Genomic DNA, 21,195 nt, shown 5'->3' on the forward strand with positions numbered 1-21,195 from the left:
AGTGAACGCCTGTTAACCTGTCTAGGATCAGCGTGGCGCTAGCGGCACCCCCCCCCCCCCACTGAAAAACCAGTGCCGCGAAATTCAAAAACAATATTTTTTTAAAATATTTAACTTTCACACATTAAAGTCCAATACAGCTAATGAAAGACACAGATCTTGTGAATCCAGTCAACATGTCCGATTTTTAAAATGTTTTACAGGGAAGACACAATATGTAAAGATGTACATCTATTACCTAAAAACACATTAGCATAATCCACCATCTTTTATTTGTCCACCAACACCAGTAACCATCACCAATTCGGCTAAACTAAGATATTTATAGCCCCAACAAAAAAACTCATCAGATGACAGTCTGATAACATATTTATGGTATGGGATAGGTTTTGTTAGAAAAAAGTGCATATTTCAGGTAGATGGCATAGGTTACAATTGCACCCACCGTCACAAATGGACTAGAAAAACTACTTAGAGCAACGTGTTTACCTACTTACTAATCATCAAACATTTCGTAAAAATACACAGCATACACGAATCGAAAGACACAGATCCTGTGAATACAGACAATATTTCAGATTTTCTAAGTGTCTTACAGCGAAAACACAATAAATCGTTATATTAGCATAGCACATAGCACATAGCAGCCCAGCATTGATTCTAGCCAAAGTGAGCGATAACGTCAACATCGCCAAAAATATATACATTTTTTCACTAACCTTCTCAGAATTCTTCAGATGACACTCCTGTAACATCATATTACACATTCCATATAGAGTTTGATCGAAAACGTTTATATTTAGCCACCAAAATCATGGTTAGACAATGTGAAATGTAGCTCAGCTGGTCAGAAAATGTCCTTGCGCCACTTAGACAGTGATCTACTCTTATACATAAATACTCATAAACGTGACTAAAAAATATAGGGTGGACAGGGATTGATAGACAATTTAATTCTTAATACAATTGCGGAATTACATTTTTTAATTTATCCTTACTTTTCAATACAGTTTGCGCCAAGCGAAGCTACGTCAAAAAACATGGCGTCCTAAGCCACTAAAATGTTTCGACAGAAACACGATTTATCATAAGAAAAATGTCCTACTTTGAGCTGTTCTTCCATCAGTATCTTGGGCAAAGGATCCTTTCTTGGGAGTAATCGTCTTTTGGTGGAAAGCTGTCCTCTTGCCATGTGGAAATGCCAACTGCGTTCGGGATGAACTGAAAAGCGTGCCCAGCTATTCACATCGTTTCAAAAATAAATGTCCCAAAATCGCACTAAACGGATATAAATTGCTATAAAACGCTTTAAATTAACTACCTTATGATGTTTTTAACTCCTATAACGAGTGAAAAGATGACCGGAGAAATATAACAGGCTAAACTAACGCTTGGAACAGGAGGGGGTCGGTGTCCTCCACGCGCGTTACGCAGCAAGAAAAGACTTGCTAGCTACAGGGTTTTTTCATTTGTAGGGCCTGTGAATGCGCAATCGACCCCATTGGAATCGTCATCACGTAAAGGCATCCAGGGGAAGACGTAAGAAGTGTCCGTATAGTCATAGCAATAACAGTGCCCTTTTAACTGACTTCAGAACAGTGGCCAACATTTCTGAAATCTGACTCCATGTCAGGGAAATTGCTGTAGAATGGGCTCTGTTCCACTTAGAGACAAAATTTCAACTCCTATAGAAACTATAGACTGTTTTCTATTCAATAATAATAATAATATGCATATTGTACGATCAAGGATTTTGTGGGAAGCCGTTTCAAAAATTACCCAATTAGCATAAATAGTCTCAACAGCGCCCCCATCCCCAACAGGTTAATCATTATTTTCAAGATATCCTTCTCGTTCAGGTCATGTTTTTTTTCTTCCAATCCTTATTTTTCAATACTTCTTCAACCCACAGATACATTGAAGAAGGTCATAAAGCTATGAGCAACAGCAAATACACCCGAGAATATGAATAAGAACATACACCTCACAATAGGCTACATGTACAATGTGATAGTAACAATGACTCAGCATAAAATGTATAAAACAGCCTCACACGTCGCTGTTGGTTTGTGTACAGTAAATGCAGGATGGAAGCTGCCAGAGGCAGGGTTATTATGTGTGTCATTCTGTAAACACCACAGATGTACTAAACTGAGATTTTTTTTTATTTAAATAAACAGTGTTAATCTTGTCCATTCATTTTTTTATTTTTTATTTTTTATTATTTTTTTCTGTTACATGTAGCTGGATCTGTCAAACAGATGATGTGGAACTTATCCCCATACAGAATACACCGGGCAAATAGCAGAATGCCAGTGAAGGTGCTGAGGTTGCGGTCATTTTCTACCCAGATCCATGAGTTGGCTTCAAGGCGCACCTAGACCTGATCTCCCTCCTCAAGCATCAGTACAGCCCCGCTAGATTCATTATCTGAACCATCAATAGATGTTATGGGATCTGCCGTACCAACAACTCTCTCTCCTTTCGTGAACAGAAATGCTATCTTGGCTCCATGTGTATGGCAATAGAAGGTGAAGTGGTGGAGTCCTCTCACTGGTGCCATGAACATACCTGTAGCGAAGGAGCTTAATAAATGGTTTATAAATATACCGATTTTGATCAATCATTCCAATTATCAATAGTTTACTGATGGTATTGCTTAACACAGTTTTTTTGTTTTGCTATTATCAGTACAATGTAAATAGGGATACTACTAATGTAAGAAGAATCAGGACACACCAGATTTGGGGTCAATTCAGAATTTAGTTGTGAATTGCTCTTTAACCTCTCTGGTATAAGTGGGACCCTAGCGTCACACCTCGACAACAGCCAGTGAAATTGCAGGGCGCCAAATTCAAAACAACAGAAATCCCATAATTAAAATTCCTCAAACATACAAGTATTATCCACCATTTTAAAGATAAACTTCTTGTAAATCCAACCCGCTGTGTCAGATTTCAAAAGGCTTTACGGAGAAAGCACACTTTGTGATTATGTTAGGTCAGCACCTAGCCACAGAAACCCATACAGCCATTTTCCAGCCAAGGAGAGTGTAACAAAAGTCAGAAATAGCATTAAAATTAATCACTTACCTTTGATGATCTTCATCTGGTGGCACTCCCAGGTCTCCATGTTAGACAAATGTTTGTTTTGTTCGATAATGCCCCTCCTTTTTGTTTGCGTGTTTTGTCCAGTTATCCGAATGCTTATGGCACTAAGTCCAGACGAAAAGTTTTTAAAAAGTACAATAAAAGTTAGGAGAAACATGCCAAACGATGTTTAAAATCAATCCTACGGTTGTTTTAGTCATAAATAATCAATACATTTCAACCGGACAAAAGCTTCGTCAATAGGAAAGGAGAAACAAGAAAGGCGCGTTCCTGATCAGGCGCATGGCTGATGAATGGAAATGGGCCCTGGCCACTGATTGAAAGTGCTCTATCTCCCTAATTTTTTTTAGTAAAAGCCTGAAACAATGTCTAAAGACTGGCCACGTGTAGAGGAAGCCACAGAGCTCGTGAACTGGGTCCTAAGTCTTTGTATGGTGAATAGGCTTTCAATGGAAAAACAGCCTTTCAAAATAATACTACTTCCTGGTTGGATTTTCAGTTTTGGAAACTTTAGACTGTTTTCTATCCAAATATACTAATTATCTACTAATTATATGCATATCCTATCTTCTGGGCCTGAGTAGCAGGCAGTTTAATATAGGGCACGCTTTTCATTCAAAATTCCGAATGCTGCCCCCTACCCTAGTGAAGTTAATTCGAATTAATTCATCATTTGAATTGGATTGGAATTGGACACACCCCACAGGAAAACATTTGATGATATTTTAATATAATGAAGTGAAATTAAACTGAAATTGCTAATGTACTCTACACATCACTGTACACATTTACATTTTTTCATCAATTATAGATGGTTACCAGTTATATGTTACAGTAAATTAGGAATTAGGAAATCTATATAGTACATTGCCCAGGAAATATATGCATTCCCTGTTGCAATGGTAAAGGTATAGATCTACCGGGAAAAGAATCGCTTTATCCTTTTTCAGTTATTGGCTCCAAATTTCTTGAGAAATGTTATTGTTTGTGCTTCACATTACCGGTTGTAGGCGTTGCCGATGTCGGTGATGACCTTCCCGTAGACCAAAGTAGTTTCAGTGTTGAACGGTCCTTTTGTTGCTTCCGGAACCATCCTCTGTCAGTGCAGCTGAGAATGCCACTCTTGGTCTTTCTGTGAAGACAACGATTACACAATCTTAGGTACATTATGATGATGTCATAATGCATTACAAGACGCTTATAATGAATCAGAGTCATTGGGCCTGTCCGAATACCAAGGCTAGTTTTATAGTATGTGAAACTTCAGAAGTGTAGGATGATTGAAATGCCAGGGTGTCATATTTAGCGTTTCATCTAGTATGACTTGACAGCACACTATTGAGGAAGAGAATAATCTTATCAGACCCACGTGTATTTGGCAATAGCTGATAATCAGAAGAGGGGACGTGCTGTTCCAAAATGAACGAGTGGCGCGAACAGACGCGATTGTGCATTTAGATGGCGCCTTCTCAATATGGACGATCCTAGTACGTTGTTGCTTACTGCATACATTTTTTACTGAACCGTATGTTCTAAATAGTATGTAGTATGGTTTGTACATTTAGTACCCTGTGCCACGTGAAAATGTATTTATAAAACGTGATAAGGGCTCATACATCCTTTGGAACAAGTAATAATACGTTATAACTCTCTTTACCTTGATTAATTTTCCTTCATTCATCAACCTGGTTTTCTGTATTTCTCAGTCTGGTTCTCAGCTCCTCTTCCTGGACCCTACTGGTACTCAGTCTGGCCTCCAGAGTTTCCATTGGTTTGGGTCAGCTCAACTATCTGCTCTACCAGCATCTCTTTCAGCATAGTGTGGAGATGGTGTGATATCTTTGTCTAGCTGTTGCTTATTGACAACCACTCCACCTTCATGTTCACTGTCTGACTGACCCAGTGCCCCAGATGGGCAGTTGCACAACCATGTCAGCTGTAGAACTACACTGCTCAAAAAAATAAAGGGAACACTTAAATAACACATTGTAACTCCAAGTCAATCACACTTCTGTGAAATCAAACTGTCCACTTAGGAAGCAACACTGATTGACAATAAATGTCACATGCTGTTGTGCAAATGGAATAGACAAAGGGTGGAAATTATGGGCAATTAGCAAGACACCCCCCAAAACAGGAGTGATTCTGCAGGTGGTGACCACAGACCACTTCTCAGTTCCTATGCTTCCTGGCTGATGTTTTGGTCACTTTTGAATGCTGGCGGTGCTCTCACTCTAGTGGTAGCATGAGACGGAGTCTACAACCCACACAAGTGGCTCAGGTAGTGCAGTTCATCCAGGATGGCACATCAATGCGAATTGTGGCAAAAAGGTTTGCTGTGTCTGTCAGCGTAGTGTCCAGAGCATGCAGGCGCTACCAGGAGACAGGCCAGTACATCAGGAGACGTGGAGGAGGCCGTAGGAGGGCAACAACCCAGCAGCAGGACCGCTACCTCCGCCTTTGTGCAAGGAGGTGCACTGCCAGCGCCCTGCAAAATGACCTCCAGCAGGCCACAAATGTGCATGTGTCTGCTCAAACGGTCAGAAACAGACTCCATGAGGGTGGTATGAGGGCCCGACGTCCACAGTTGGGGGTTGTTCTTACAGCCCAACACCGTGCAGGACGTTTGGCATTTGCCAGAGAACACCAAGATTGGCAAATTCGCCACTGGCGCCCTGTGCTCTTCACAGATGAAAGCAGGTTCACACTGAGCACATGAGCACATGTGACAGACGTGACAGAGTCTGGAGACGCCGTGGAGAACGTTCTGCTGCCTGCAACATCCTCCAGCATGACCGGTTTGGCGATGGGTCAGTCATGGTGTGGGGTGGCATTTCTCTGTGGGGCCGCACAGTCCTGCATGTGCTCGCCAGAGGTAGCCTGACTGCCATTAGGTACCGAGATGAGAGCCTCAGACCCCTTGTGAGACCATATGCTGACAGATGCACATTTGTGGCCTGCTGGAGGTCATTTTGCAGGGCTCTGGCAGTGCACCTCCTTGCACTAAGGCGGAGGTACCGGTCCTGCTGCTGGGTTGTTGCCCTCCTACGGCCTCCTCCACGTCTCCTGATGTACTGGCCTGTCTCCTGGTAGCGCCTGCATGCTCTGGACACTACGCTGACAGACACAGCAAACCTTTTTGCCACAGTTCGCATTGATGTGCCATCCTGGATGAACTGCACTACCTGAGCCACTTGTGTGGGTTGTAGACTCCGTCTCATGCTACCACTAGAGTGAGAGCACCGCCAGCATTCAAAAGTGACCAAAACATCAGCCAGGAAGCATAGGAACTGAGAAGTGGTCTGTGGTCACCACCTGCAGAATCACTCCTGTTTTGGGGGGTGTCTTGCTAATTGCCCATAATTTCCACCTTTTGTCTATTCCATTTGCACAACAGCATGTGACATTTATTGTCAATCAGTGTTGCTTCCTAAGTGGACAGTTTGATTTCACAGAAGTGTGATTGACTTGGAGTTACATTGTGTTGTTTAAGTGTTCCCTTTATTTTTTTGAGCAGTGTATAACGGTCGTCATTCTCAATATGGACGATTGAGTCGTTTTGTCTCCTGTGTCATTTCTGATCCCTGGCCCAGGGGTTTAAAAAGCATGTATCCATCTGAAACGTTACCTAAGATAGACCTGTGGTTGATGTACACTACTGGTCAAACGTTTGGACACCTACTCATTCAAGGGTTTTTCTTTATTTTTACCATGTTCTACATTGTAGAATAATAGTGAAAACATCAAAACTATGAAATAACACATATGGAATCATGTAGTAACCAAAAAAGTCTTAAACCAATCAAAATATATATTTATATTTTAAGATTCTTCAAATAGCCACCCTTTGCCTTGATGACAGCTTTGCGGACTCTTGGCATTTTCTCAACCAGCTTCATGAGGTAGTCACCTGAAATGCATTTCAATTAACAGGTGTGCCTTGTTAAAAGTGAATTTGTGGAATTTCTTTCCTTCTTAATGCGTTTGAGCGAATCAGTTGTGTTGTGACAAGGTAGGAGGGGTATACAGAAGATAGCCCTATTTGGTAAAAGACCAAGTCCATATTGTTCCAAGAACATCTCAAATAAGCAAAGAGAAACGACAGTCCATCATTACTTTAAGACATGAACGTCAGTCAATCCGGAAAATGTCAAGAACTTTGAAAGTTTCTGCAAGTGCAGTCACAAAAACCATCAAATGAAACGGGCTCTCATGAGGACCGCCACAGGAATGGAAGACCCAGAGTTACCTCTGCTGCTGAGTATATGTTCATTAGAGTTAACAGCCTCAGAAATTGCAGCCCAAATAAAGGCTTCACAGAGTAAAAGTAACAGACACATCTCAACATCAACTGTTCAGAGGAGACTGCGTGAATCAGGCCTTCATGGTCGAATTGCTGCAAAGAAACCACTACTAAAGAACACCAATCAGAAGAAGAGATTTGCTTGGGCCAAGAAACACAAGCAATGGACATTAGACCGGTGGAAATGTTAAGATTTTTGGTTCCAAACGCCGTGTCAATGTGAGACGCGGTGTGGGTGAACGCATGATCTCCGCATGTGTATTTTCCACCGTAAAGCATGGAGGAGCAGGTGTTATGGTATGGAGGTGCTTTGCTGGTGACACTGTCTGTGATTTATTTAGAATTCAAGGCACACTTAACCAGCATGGCTACCACAGCATTCTGCAGTGATACGCCATCCCATCTGGTTTGGGCTTAGTGGGATTATCATTTGTTTTTCAACAGGACAATGACCCAACACACCTCCAGGCTGTGTAAGGGCTATTTGAACAAGAAGGAGATTGATGGAGTGCTGCATCAGATGACCTGGCCTCCACAATCCCCCGGCCTCAACCAAATTCAGATGGTTTGGGATGAGTCGGCCTGCAGAGTGAAGGACAAGTAGCCAACAAGTGCACAGCATATGTGGGAACTCCTTCAAGACTGTTGGAAAATCATTCCAGGTGAAGCTGGTTGAGAGAATGCCAAGAGTGTGCAAAGCTGCCATCAAGGCAAAGGGTGGCTATTTAAAGAATCTCAAATATAAAATATATTTTGATTTGTTTCACACTTTTTTGGTTACTACATGATTCGCTATGTGTTATTTCATTTTTTGATGTCTTCACTATTATTCTACAATGTAGAGAATAGTCAAAATAAAGAAAAACCCTTGAATGAATAGGTGTTCTAGAACTTTTGACCAGTAGTGTAGCTCATGGAGAAAGATTGATATACTCATGGAATCAATTTTGACCTGTTCAGTTTAGTTTGAGACTGAGTATGGCCTGGTTAAGCCAAAAAGACAGGACGACCAAACAGAAAACAATCCAATATTGTATTTACTGTTAGGGAAACAGGTTAAAGTCCTGCTTGTGTGCTCGTTACACAGACACACTCTTCTTACACACACACACACAAAGACACCCTCTCCTTATACCGTGTGTGAAAAACAAAGCACTGACCTCTTTCCCCACCTCATCTCCATGACATAATGGCCTATCTATTATTGATCATCTTCCTCTAGCAGTCCCTCGTGTTGATGTATTCATTGATGCACTCGTTTTATTGGACACGTCCTCTGAAAAGAAGTTCCGGTTTGCTACACTTTCCAACACGACACAGTAAGACGCTCGGGTTTTCCTTCTGATACTCAAGGCACCTCTTCAGCTTCATTTCTGCCGGCAGCCGTCTAGTCGTGCAGCTGCTTCTCCTCTAGCACTGTTGGGGATTCAGGTGTCTTGTTCTCGGCTTCTACCACATGTTCAATGAACGTCCCTTGGTATGCACATGCATGCATAATGTGTTCTTGCATGCATGGGCGTACTTACCCCAGCTGTTATTGCACAAGTAGAGATACGCCTCCCACCACTTCACAAAACAATAACATTGTCTCCCTCCATTTATTTCGCATCAGTGAATTCTCCCATGGACCGTACTTCTACTTTGCATCGATGGATTTTCCCTCTGCAACATAGCAGTACTTCGCTCCAGCAAGGCTGTCTCGTGTCTTCATTAGAATGGATCCAATGATAAGCTAGGGGGACACAACAGCAGATGGTGAAACTGGTTGACAGGATGTGCCTGCTCTCTCAGTAATGAACCAGGTTCCCTCTAGAAGAGGATGCTAATTGCTAATAAGAGCTAGATTGACTGGTGGGGCGTGTGTGGAAGGCATGTGTCTCGGACTCTCTTGGGTACTGTCAGTTAGCGATAGACATATCGTGCCGACAATGTGAACGGCTAGTGTGTGTGTGTGTGTGTGTGTGTGTGTGTGTGTGTGTGTGTGTGTGTGTGTGTGTGTGTGTGTGTGCATGCATATGAATGTGTTACTGTAGCTGATGCAGAGTGTGGTGTGAGACTAAAAGTTTTTAAAAAATGTGTGTGTGTGTGCCTGTCTCTTTGTCTGTAATGTGTATATACTTTGCCAGCATTTCACCTTCTGTGAACATGTGCATTGTCTTATCTAATCCCATGTAACTCTTTTCATCCTTCTCGCTCTCTCTCGTCTCTCTCGCTCTCTCTCGTCTTTGTCTCTCTCGCTCTCTCTCGTCTCTGTCTCTCTCGCTCTCTCTCGTCTCTGTCTCTCTCGCTCTCTCTCGTCTCTGTCTCTCTCGCTCTCTGTCTCTGTCTCTCTCGCTCTCTGTCTCTCTCGCTCTCTGTCTCGCTCTCTCTCGTCTCTGTCTCTCTCGTCTCTGTCTCTCTCGTCTCTGTCTCTCTCGCTCTCTGTCTCACTCTCTCTCGTCTCTCTCGCTCTCTCTCGTCTCTGTCTCTCTCGCTCTCTCTCGTCTCTGTCTCTCTCGCTCTCTCTCGTCTCTGTCTCTCTCGCTCTCTCTCGTCTCTGTCTCTCTCGCTCTCTCTCGTCTCTGTCTCTCTCGCTCTCTCTCGTCTCTGTCTCTCTCGCTCTCTCTCGTCTTGCTCTCTCTCGTCTCTGTCTCTGTCTCGCTCTCTCTCGTCTCTCGTCTCTGTCTCTGTCTCGCTCTCTCTCGTCTCTGTCTCTCTCGTCTCTGTCTCTCTCGTCTCTGTCTCTCTCGCTTTCTCTCTCGCTTTCTCTCTCGCTTTCTCTCTCTCTTTTTCGGTCTCTTTCGGTCTCTTTCGCTCTCTCTCGCTCTCTCTCGCTCTCTTTCGCTCTCTCTCGCTCTCTTTCGCTCTCTCTCGCTCTCTCTTGCTCTCTCTCGCTCTCTTTCGCTCTCTCTCGCTCTCTTTCGCTCTCTTTCGCTCTCTTTCGCTCTCTCTCGCTCTCTTTCGCGCTCTCTCTCGCTCTCTCTCGCTCTCTCTCGCTCTCTCTCGCTCTCTCTCGCTCTTTCGCTATTTCTCTCTCTCTCGCTCTCTTTCGCTCTCTCTCGCTCTTTTGCTCTCTTTCGCTCTTTTGCTCTCTTTCGCTCATTCGCTCGCTCTCGCTCTTTCGCTCTCTCTCGCTTTTTCTCGCTTGCTCTCTCTCGCTCGTTCGGTCTCTTTTGCTCTCTCTTGCTCTCTTTCGCTCTCTCTCGCTCTCCCTCTCTCTCTCTCTCTCGCTCTCTCTCTCGCTCTTTGTCTCTCTCTCGCTCTTTGTCTCTCTCTCTCTCTCGCGCTCTTTGTCTCTCTCTCGCTCTTTGTCTCTCTCTCTCTCTCGCTCTTTGTCTCTCTCTCTCTCTCTCTCGCTCTTTGTCTCTCTCTCTCTCGCTCTTTGTCTCTCGCTCTTTGTCTCTCGCTCTTTGTCTCTCGCTCTTTGTCTCTCGCTCTTTGTCTCTCTCTCTCGCTCTTTGTCTCTCTCTCTCGCTCTTTGTCTCTCTGGCTCTCTCTCTGGCTCTCTCTCTGGCTCTCTCTCTGGCTCTCTCTCTGGCTCTCTCTCTGGCTCTCTCTCTGGCTCTCTCTCTGGCTCTCTCTGTCTCTCTCTGTCTCTCTCTGTCTCTCTGTCTCTCCAGATTATTGCATACCAGCCATACGGGCTATCAGTGGATTGGTGGGCATACGGAGTGCTGCTCTACGAAATGTTGGCAGGACAGGTGAGTGTGCCCCCCACCTCGCTCTACACACACACAGACACTCACGTGCAAATCCTTCAGGTTTCTAGATAAAGACACAGTCGGGTAACCTTCCCACTGACCTTACAGTAATCCAGTCTCATGAGAACGAAAGCACACACACACACACACACACAATGTCGTCACCCATCTGCACCCCTCTGATGGGACATGGCGTCATTTTGGACAGCTCTCAAATAGACTCAACTATTCGCCCCCCCCACCCCCACCCCAACCCACCCCCACCTTCTCTCATGCCTGTGCATGTATTTCCAGCCTGGTCTCATAGACTAGACGCAACATGGTAAACGTAAATCCGGGACACTCAAATTAGTGTGATGTGTTACGTTTGGTATGGTTACATAAGACAGATGGTTTCTTAAGATGAAAACTAATATAGGGTGGTTGGTCGGGGTGGATGGGTGGGCGTATAACGCGAACGTCTAGTAACCCAAAGGTTGCGAGTTTGAATCCCATCACCGACAACTTTAGCATTTCAGCTAATTAGCAACTTTTTAACTACTTACTAGTTTTTAGCTACTTTGCAACTACTTAGCATTTTAGCTAACCCTTCCCCTAACCTTAACCCTTTTAGCTAACCATTCCCCTAACCCTAACCTTAAAACCCTTTAACATAACTCCTAAACATAGCCCTAACCTTAACCCTTAGCCTAGGTAACGTAGCCAGCTAGCTAACTTTAGCCACCTTGCTAGAATTCCTAACATATCATACGTTCTGCAAATTCCTAACATATTGTACATTCTGCAAATTCGTAGCATATTGTACGTTTTGCAAATTCGTGGCATATAATGCGAATTGTAATTCGTAAAACATATCATACAAAATGGAGTGTCTCGGATTTACATACAGAATAATATGAAATGCTCTGAGACCAGGTTCATATTCTGTGCCCTAACCCTTTATACACGTGGGAATTGGCATATATGAATAGGGCTAAATTGTAATGTTTCTTACAGGAGAAATATGAAAAGCATATGAATAACCATGGTAGCAGTTGAAAGGGAACAGTTTGGAGATTATGCCGCAATTATTCGACCAAAATTGAGGACACAACAGTTCTCCTGACACAAGACTGAATCCAAACACCATATTGTGGATTTTATGTGCAGTATACATAGACAGTATACATTGTGGATGCATTTGTTGATGACAAAAAATCAGAAAATACTCTGGCTACATTAAGTATCATGATAAGAATTCTCCTGTAAAATCTGGGGGAGGTGCAACATATGTTTGTCCATTGTGATTTTTCTTCACAATAGACAAACATTGGCTCATTCTGTTCAGGACAACCCAGGGTATGACGTCATGTCACCTTGTAACTGTACATCATACATAGTGGTCATAAACGTTGACACTGTATTAGAGGTCGACCGAATATGATTTTTCAACGCCGATACCGATTATTGGAGGACCAATAAAAGCCAATACCGATTATTCGGACAATTACAACAATACTGAATGAACACTTATTTAAACTTAATATAATACATAAATAAAATCTATTTAGTCTCAAATAAATAATGAAACATGCTCAATTTGGTTTAGATAATGCAGAAACACAGTGTTGGAGAAGAAAGTAAAAGTGCAATATGTGCCATGTAAAAAAGCTAATGTTTAAGTTCCTTGCCCAGAACATGAGAACATATTAAAGCTGGTGGTTCAATATTCCCAGTTCTTTAATATTCCCAGTTAAGAAGTTTTAGGTTGTAGATATTATAGGAATTATGACACGTCGACTATTTCTCTCTATACCATTTGTATTTCATATACCTTTGACGATTGGATGTTCTAATTGGCACTTTAGTATTGCCAGCCTAATCTCAGGAGGTGATAGGCTTGAAGTCATAAACAGCGCTGTGGGTCAAGCAGAGCGAAGAGCTGCTGGCAAACGCAGTAAAGTGCTGTTTGAATGAATGCTTACGAGCCTGCTGCTGCCTACCACCGCTCAGTCAGACTGCTCTATCAAATATCTAATCATAGACTTAATTATCAAATCATAGACTTTATTATAATATAATAAACACAGAAAGAAGAGCCTTTGGTCATTAATATGGTCATATCCGGAAACTATCATTTCGAAAACAAAACGTTTATTCTTTCAGTGAAATACGGAACCGTTTCGTAATTTATCTAACGGGTGGCAACCCTAAGTCTAAATATTGCTGTTACATTGCACAACCTTCAATGTTATGACATAATAATGTAAAATTGTGGCATATTAGTTCGCAACGAGCCAGGCGGCCCAAACTTGCATATACCCTGACTCAGCGTGCAATGAACGCAAGAGAAGTGACACAGTTTCTCTACTTAATATTGCCTGCTAACATGAATGTCTTTTAACTAAATATGCAGGTTTAAAAAAAAATATACTTCTGTGTATTGATTTTAAGAAAGGCATTGATGTTTATGGTTAGGTACATTCATGCAACGATTGTGCTTTTTTCTCGAATGCGCATTTGTTAAATAATCCGCCGTTTGGAGAAGTAGGCTGTGATTCGATGATAAATTAACAGGCACCGCATTGATTATATGCAACACAGAACAAGGTAGTTAACCTAGTACTATCATCAACCATGTGTAGTTAACTAGTGATTATGTGAAGATTGTTTTTTATAAGATAAATTTAATGCTAGCTAGCAACTTACCTTGGCTCCTTGCTGCAGTTGCGTAACAGGTGGTCAGCCTGCCACACAGTTTCCTCGTGGAATGCAATGTAATCGGCCATAATCGGCGTCCAAAAATACCAATGCCCGATTGTTATGAAAACTTGAAAACGGCCCTAATTAATCGGGCTTGCCGATTAATCGGTCGACCTCTACACTCTATATGACATGATTATAATTGATATGGAAATGTGAAGTGCACATTTGGACTCCTGTGTTTGCCTTGCTTGTATGATATCAAAGCGGTATTTACTATTAATCCTCATGTCTCATCTTTCAAAATACATAGTCCTCTTAATTTACAGCATTTCCCTCACTCAGACAACAAAACATTTGCTAAAGTTCCCCAACTATCTGGAGGGATGGAGGCACCTTCTTGTCTTGCGAGGTGCTTAAATTCAGAACGGCTGTCAGTCAAAACCCACACAGCGCTGTGAAGTGCAGAGCCAGAGCTCTGACGTCATGTATAGCATGTTACTGTACAGCCACTGTGTTCCAATCTGCCATTTTCAACCCGTGTATGGGTATGAGTGTAAAGGCTTAACAGATGCTTTTCGGTTAAGTCCATAACCGTCCCAACCATCAGTAAGGGCAGTTGACTGGTCAGTTGACTGGCTAAGCGGCTACGCTATCGAATACTCTGAGTGAGCGTCCGAAATGGTACCCTATTCCCTATATAGTGTACTACTTTTGACCAGAGCCCTACTACCAGTGGAGGCTGGTGGGAGGAGCTATAGGAGGATGGGCTAATTGTAATGGCTGGAAAGGTATTATTGGAACGGAGTCAAACGTGATATCCATGATGTGTTTGATACCATTCCATTAATTCCATTCCAGCCATTAAATGAGCAGATCCTCCTATAGCGCCTCCCAGCAGCCTACACTGTGCACTACATAGGGTATAGCCATATAGGGCGCCATTTGAGATGCGGCCAGTGCTAACTCCCTGCTGTTGTGTTCAGTAAGGGTGATGGGTTTGTTTGCTCGCTGTGTGTTTGGGGCGCCAGTGGCCAGGAGCTTCATCCCGTCCCGCTCACTGGGCAGAAACAGATGGCGTGATGGATGAGCAGCAGCCCAGCCATCTACTGAGGGAAGGCCCTGGGGCAGGAAAATGTACACACTCACAGGCCGAAAGTAGTTAATTTGGCTTATATGACCTCAGGATTGTAGGGGGGGGGGGGGGGGTCGACTGTGTGTGTGTTTCCCTCTGAAGAGGGTGTGCAGTGTATTGTGTATCAGATAAAGAGAGCAGAAAGCAGCCTAGGTATCGCTTGCCAAAGGGTTTAGTCTAGTGGAAATTAAAAATATTACATGAATGATGTGTCACAATGCATTATGGTTAGTAATGATAGAGGTGGAGGGAGAAAATAGCTGGACCATCGAGTTCATTTCCCTCCCAGCTGGCAACTTTTGTATGGAACTTGTTTCTTTCACTCTACGGTCTAGACCTCTTTCGTTGATTTTTATCTTCCGTTTCATAAATGTTTTTTTGTGTATTTTTTCTCCTTTTTTTCTCTATCGCTCTTTCTCTCTCTCTTTTGCGCAACAAGCCACCATAACAACCCTTATTCGGTTGTATTACTGGACTGAGAAAGAGTAGAATATACACACATCCAATGGCTTTGAGCAGGTGCTTTGGTACCGAAGTGTAAATGTTCATCAGCAAAGAAAATTGTTCCAAGTGTGTTTTTATGACAATGTTTGGAACTTTAGGCCATCGAAGGGTTAACCAGATTAGTTCATGTTGGTTCTGTTTATTCCGATGATGCCTCTGGCAACAACCTTTTGACTTAGTTTTCCCCCCACAATACTCTGTTCAAATAGGCTTGGAATCCCCTTGATGCAAAAATTTAAACCGCAAGCTAGTGTCGGACACAATCACCACAGCACACAATGTCAAATTGGTGTTTTTCAAAGAAAATGTTTCCCTTTTTCTGCCAAGCTGTTTTAAGCAGTCCTGTGAGGCCAGCTTTTCTGGCTGTTTGTGTAGCCAGCATGAAATTTATAATTGTCTTTATGCTCCTAAAATTCTATTAAAGCTGACTTTTTATACAGTTGACATCTGCTTTACAGACTCTGCTGAGTTGCGGACTGGGCCCTGTGTAGAAAGGACCCCTGAAGAATAATTATGACATTAAGATACTAGATAGATTATCATGAATTTACCCGTTTGATTAAATTTGGGGCGGCAGGGTAGCCTAGTGGTTAGAGCGTTGGGCTAGTAACCGAAAGGTTGTAAGTTCGAATCCCCGAGCTGACAAGGTACAAATCTGTCGTTCTGCCCCTGAACAAGGCAGTTAACCCACTGTTCCTAGGCCGAAAATAAGAATTTGTTCTTAATTAACTGACTTGCCTAGTTAAATAAAGGTAAAATAAAAAATAAAATTAAAGGCGAAGGTCATTAGACATATTTGAGGTCCTTACAGATGTACTACACATTCTGATGTGTTAACATCTACATGATATTGTCAACAAATGTACAACATGTATATAGCATTCGCAACATATTTACAACATATGCATAACATTTGCAAACTATTTACAACATGTATATAACATTTTCAACCCAACATTCTCAAAATGTATATAACATTCTCAACCTATTTACATGTATAAAACATTCCCAGGATATTTACAAAATGTATATAACATTCTCAACCTATTTACAACATGTATAAAATATTTACAACATGTATACAACATTCGCAACGTATTTACAACATGCATATAACGTTCTATGCATATAACGTTCTCTATAACGTGTTGTTCCCCAGCCCCCGTTTGATGGTGAGGACGAGGACGAGCTCTTCCAGTCCATCATGGAGCACAACGTGTCGTACCCCAAGCAAATGTCCAAAGAGGCCGTGTCCATCTGCAAAGGGGTGAGTACGACCTTTGACCCAAAGAACCCTTTGAACCTCAGCCCCTCTCATAGAAATACAATTACTTGAATGGAAATTCCCATTGAAGTCAATGTCATTATATTTCTATGGCCCTTATGCCTTCACATCCTGCCCCACAACCATCACCCTTAAACCCATGGTCTTCCCCACTCCCCTTTGAAGCTAGTCTCTCACCCCTGCTCTCGTCCTCTGTCATCAATAACACTTAGTCCCATACCCACTGTGACCTAGGTCCAATTATTAACACTTCATGAAGTCAACCTTTTGAAGCCATCTTTACAATGACCTTTATGAAGACACTATCCATTAGCATGTACAGTAGGAAGAGCATGAAGTGGTATGTCGATAGATTCTATGTCGATAGAATCTATGTCGATAGATATGACTGACTCTGACATGTAACCTTTAGACTGGAGGTTTTGTCGTTGAAGGATCTATTACTGTAGTCTATAGGCACGGGGGTTACTACCTACATAGCTACGGGCAGACTGTACTATAGGGGGGGAGAGAAGTGGATTCAAAACAAGCTAGATTGGAGAAGCACAGTGAGGAGTTATGGATGTGTGTACCTCACCCCTATTCATCACGATGTAGCGCCCACCTGTGTTATGGTGGGTGGCCGTCTGCGCTCTTTGAAGGTCCTTTAGATCAAATAGTGTCTGTTACAGGTGCGTAGGTTTCAAAATAGGAGAACAAGGAGAGATGGAGACTTAAAAGCTTAAAGCTAATTTTTCCTTATTTTTGACAGTGTGTGGGTCCCATCTCTCCTAGTACCCACCTGTATGCATATGTTGGACGGCAGCCATATTGTGCCAAAAACGAATTAAAGGCAGAGAAAGAGGGAGACACATAGGGAAAGTTGTGCGTGTGTGAGACAGGAGAGGTGAAGGCACTAATAACATGAGCAGGAGGAGAGACGAGCGTTCCCGGGGCCGAGTCAACAAACTGTGTGATAACACACTCGTGTCCACACCTCCCCACTTCAACCCTCAGAGCTCACACATCCTCTCTACCTCTCCTTCCATCTAGCCCTCTCTCTATCCCTTCCTCCCTCTCTCACTCTCCCCCTTTCTCACACTACCACCACTTTCTAACAACTGTCTCTGCAATCTGTCTGCCCCTCAATTTCTCTGCCAACCCTCTCTCTCTCTTGCTCTCTTTGTCGCCGCCTCTTTCGCATCTCTCTCTCTCCTCAAAAAAAATGGAAGATTCTACATCTGTAGTATTTAGGTTGCAGCAGAAATGTCCTACAGCGTTTTACCTCAAATCCCTCCATCTATCCCAAATGGCACCCTATTCCCTTTGTAGTGCATTACTTTTGACCAGGGCCCATAGGGAAGAGAGTGAGGTCCCTCCGTTGTTTCTGCAGATTGGGGATTTGCTTTGATCCAATGCTCTGCCTTTGTGGACGGGCCATCCTCTAAGGCTCGCATGGATAGAAGGTCTCGGGGAGGTGTGTGCGCGTGCGTGTGTGTGTTCTAGCAAGGAGAGAACACTGAGAACCTGGTCATGATTTCTTAGCTCACCAGCCAGAGAGACACAGACTGATTCTCAGGCCGCTTTTGGGCCTTAAGTTTACATTTTGAAGGTGAAGTCAAGCAAAGCAGACAGGATTCCGTTTGCAACGTACAAGGGTTCCCTTGTAGGGGAACAGCATAACCTGGGAACACAACCCTGACAAATTACTTTTTCCTTTTCACCAGCTGTGACACACACACACACACACACACACACACACACGTGTCTAAGTCACAATTCTGTGGCTGCCACCGACAGACGACAGGAGTAGATAGACTGGCTGTTATTTTTGGCGTTGTTACATTACCCAGCATGCTTTGCTGCCATCACTCCACCGCTGTGTCACTGCAATTTTTGAGGAGAGGAGAGGAGAGGTGTGAAGGCGCTCTAGCCAAGCTTTTCTCATTACTCTCCCTGGCCTCTTCACACTGCAGCTGGGATGAGTTTTCTGCACCTTTAGACCAGCTAGGATTACTCACTCACACACACACACGTTCACAGACTCACCTCAAACTCCCTTGCAAAGACTGTGAAATGACGAATGGGATAGAATATCGGGACTGGGCTGGCGACTGGGTTCAGGAGAATTACAGAGAGAGTCGTGGTTTGGTGAGTTAGTGTTGGGCTAGAGGCCTGAGCAAATGTAGCTTAAAGGTTTCTGGAGTTAGATAAGTATCTGGATTCGTTTTACTCCCCTATGCTATCCTACAGTATATTCCACTATACCCAGATGCTATGTTGCTGCCAAAAGTTCAGAGTTTCAAACTAAAAATAAATTGCAATGGATATCACTCTTCCTCCCACGACAAAGACTCTGGTCAAAAGTAGTGCACTACGAAGGGGATAGGGTGCAATTTTGGACGCGGCCAGGAATACCTTTTTTACAATGACAACACATTATTATGTTTTTCTGTTAAACTGTACTGTATCTGCAAGGCTGGCTATGCAACCAATGTCATCCCCTGCTGATGTAACGCACGCCACTGACAGACACACACCTAATGAGCGCTATGTTCCAATGTAGGTGGGCAACTTTCTAATAGGGCTATCTAAGACCACGCACGCTGTTGAGAAACTTAAAGAAAGAAAGAGAGAAAAGCGAGCTAGAATTCGTGTTCAACTAGGAATGTAAACTGCTGTAAAATATACTGAGTCTGTAAAATGTATATAGTATGTATAAGCTGGAAGTAGAATCCTAAGTGTTGCTGTCCATTAGTATACTGCAATTAGGGGAGGGATGGTAGGGTTAGGGGAAAATAATAAAGGAAAATCTATTTTAAAAAATATATATATATTATATACAGTTCGTCAAAAGTTTTAGAACACCTACTCATTCCAGAGTTTTTCTTTATTTTTTTTACTGTTTTCTACATTGTAGAATAATAGTGAAGACATCAAAACTATGAAATAACACATATGGAATCATGTAGTAACCAAAAAAGTGTTAAACAAATCAAAATATATTTTATATTTGAGTTTCTTCAACGTAGCCACCCTTTGCACACTCTTGGCATTCTCTCAACCAGCTTCATGAGGTTGTCACTTGGAATGCATTTCATTTAACAGGTGTGCCTTGTTAAAAGTGAATTTGTGGAATTTCTTTCCTTCTTTTTGCGTTTGAGCCAATCAGTTGTGTTGTGACAAGGTAGGGGTGGCATACAGAAGATAGCCCTATTTGGTATAAGACCAAGTCCATATTATGGCAAGAACATCTCAAATAAGCAAAGAGAAACGACAGTCCATCATTACTTTAAGACATGAACGTCAGTCAATCCGGAAAATGTCAAGAACTTTGAAAGTTTCTTCAGGTGCAGTCGCAAAAACCATCAAGGGCTATGATGAAACGGGCTCTCATGAGGACCGCCACAGGAAATTAAGACCCAGAGTTACCTATGCTTTCAGAGGATAAGTACATTAGAGTTACCAATCTCAGAAATTGAAGCACAAATAAATGCTTCATGGGGTTCAAGTAACAGACACATCTCAACATCAACTGTTCAGAGGAGACTGCGTGAATCAGGCCTTCATGGTCATATTGCTCCAAAGAAACCACTACTAAAGGACACCAATAAGAAGAAGAGGCTTGCTTGGGCTAAGAAACCCATGCAATGGACATTAAACCGGTGGAAATCTGTCCTTTTGGTCTGATGAGTCCAAATTTGAGATTTGTTTTCAGCCCTCATGTCTTTGTGAGAAGCAGACTAGCTGAATGCCTCCAGGCTGTGTAAGGGCTATTTGAACAAGAAGGAAAGTGATGGAGTGCTGCATCGAATGCCCTGGCAATCACAATCACCACAGAGTGAAGGAAAAGCAGCCAACAAGTGCTCAGCATATGAGGGAACTCCTTCAAGACTGTTGGAAAAGCATTCCAGGTGAAGCTGGTTTAGAAAATGCCTAAAGGGTGCAAGTCTGTCATCGAGGCAAATGGTGGCTACTTTGAAGAATATAAAATATATTGAGAATTGTTAAAAACAAAATGGGGTTACTACATGATTCCATATGTGTTATTTCATAGTTTTGATGCCTTCACTATTATTCTACAATGTAGAAAATTGTAAAAATAAAGAAAATCATTTGGAATGAGTAAGGTGTGTCCAAACCTTTGACTGGTACTGTATAAAAAAAGTACTGTTTTCCTTTTTTTATAATATATAATACAGTTGAAGTCGGAACTTTACATACACTTAGGTTGGAGTCATTAAAACTCATTTTTCAACCACTCCACAAATTTCTTGTTCACAAACTATAGTTTTGGCAAGTCGATTAGGACATCTACTTTGAGCATGACACAAGTCATTTTTCGAACAATTGTTTACAGACAGATTATTTCACTTATAATTCACTGTATCACAATTCCAGTGGGTCAGAAGTTTACATACACTAAGTTGACTGTGCCTTTAAACAGCTTGGAAAATTCCAGAAAATTGTCATGGCTTTAGAAGCTTCTGATAGGCTAATTGGCATAATTTGAGTCA

The 21,195-nt window shown here is 42.5% G+C and overlaps 1 protein-coding gene across 2 annotated transcripts in view; it reads left to right on the forward strand.

The window, feature by feature from the left end:
• The window catches only part of LOC129838281 (protein kinase C alpha type-like), a 65,687-nt gene that overhangs the window by 28,193 nt on the left and 16,299 nt on the right, over positions 1-21,195 (forward strand). For both annotated transcript variants that reach the window (XM_055905140.1, XM_055905150.1), the window contains 2 exons: positions 11,013-11,093; positions 16,574-16,681. In XM_055905140.1, the coding sequence (XP_055761115.1) occupies positions 11,013-11,093; positions 16,574-16,681 (189 nt within the window). The remainder of the gene's footprint in view (positions 1-11,012; positions 11,094-16,573; positions 16,682-21,195) is intronic.

The sequence above is a fragment of the Salvelinus fontinalis genome, chromosome 3, assembly GCF_029448725.1.
Source record: "Salvelinus fontinalis isolate EN_2023a chromosome 3, ASM2944872v1, whole genome shotgun sequence".
Classification (NCBI taxonomy): domain Eukaryota; kingdom Metazoa; phylum Chordata; class Actinopteri; order Salmoniformes; family Salmonidae; genus Salvelinus; species Salvelinus fontinalis.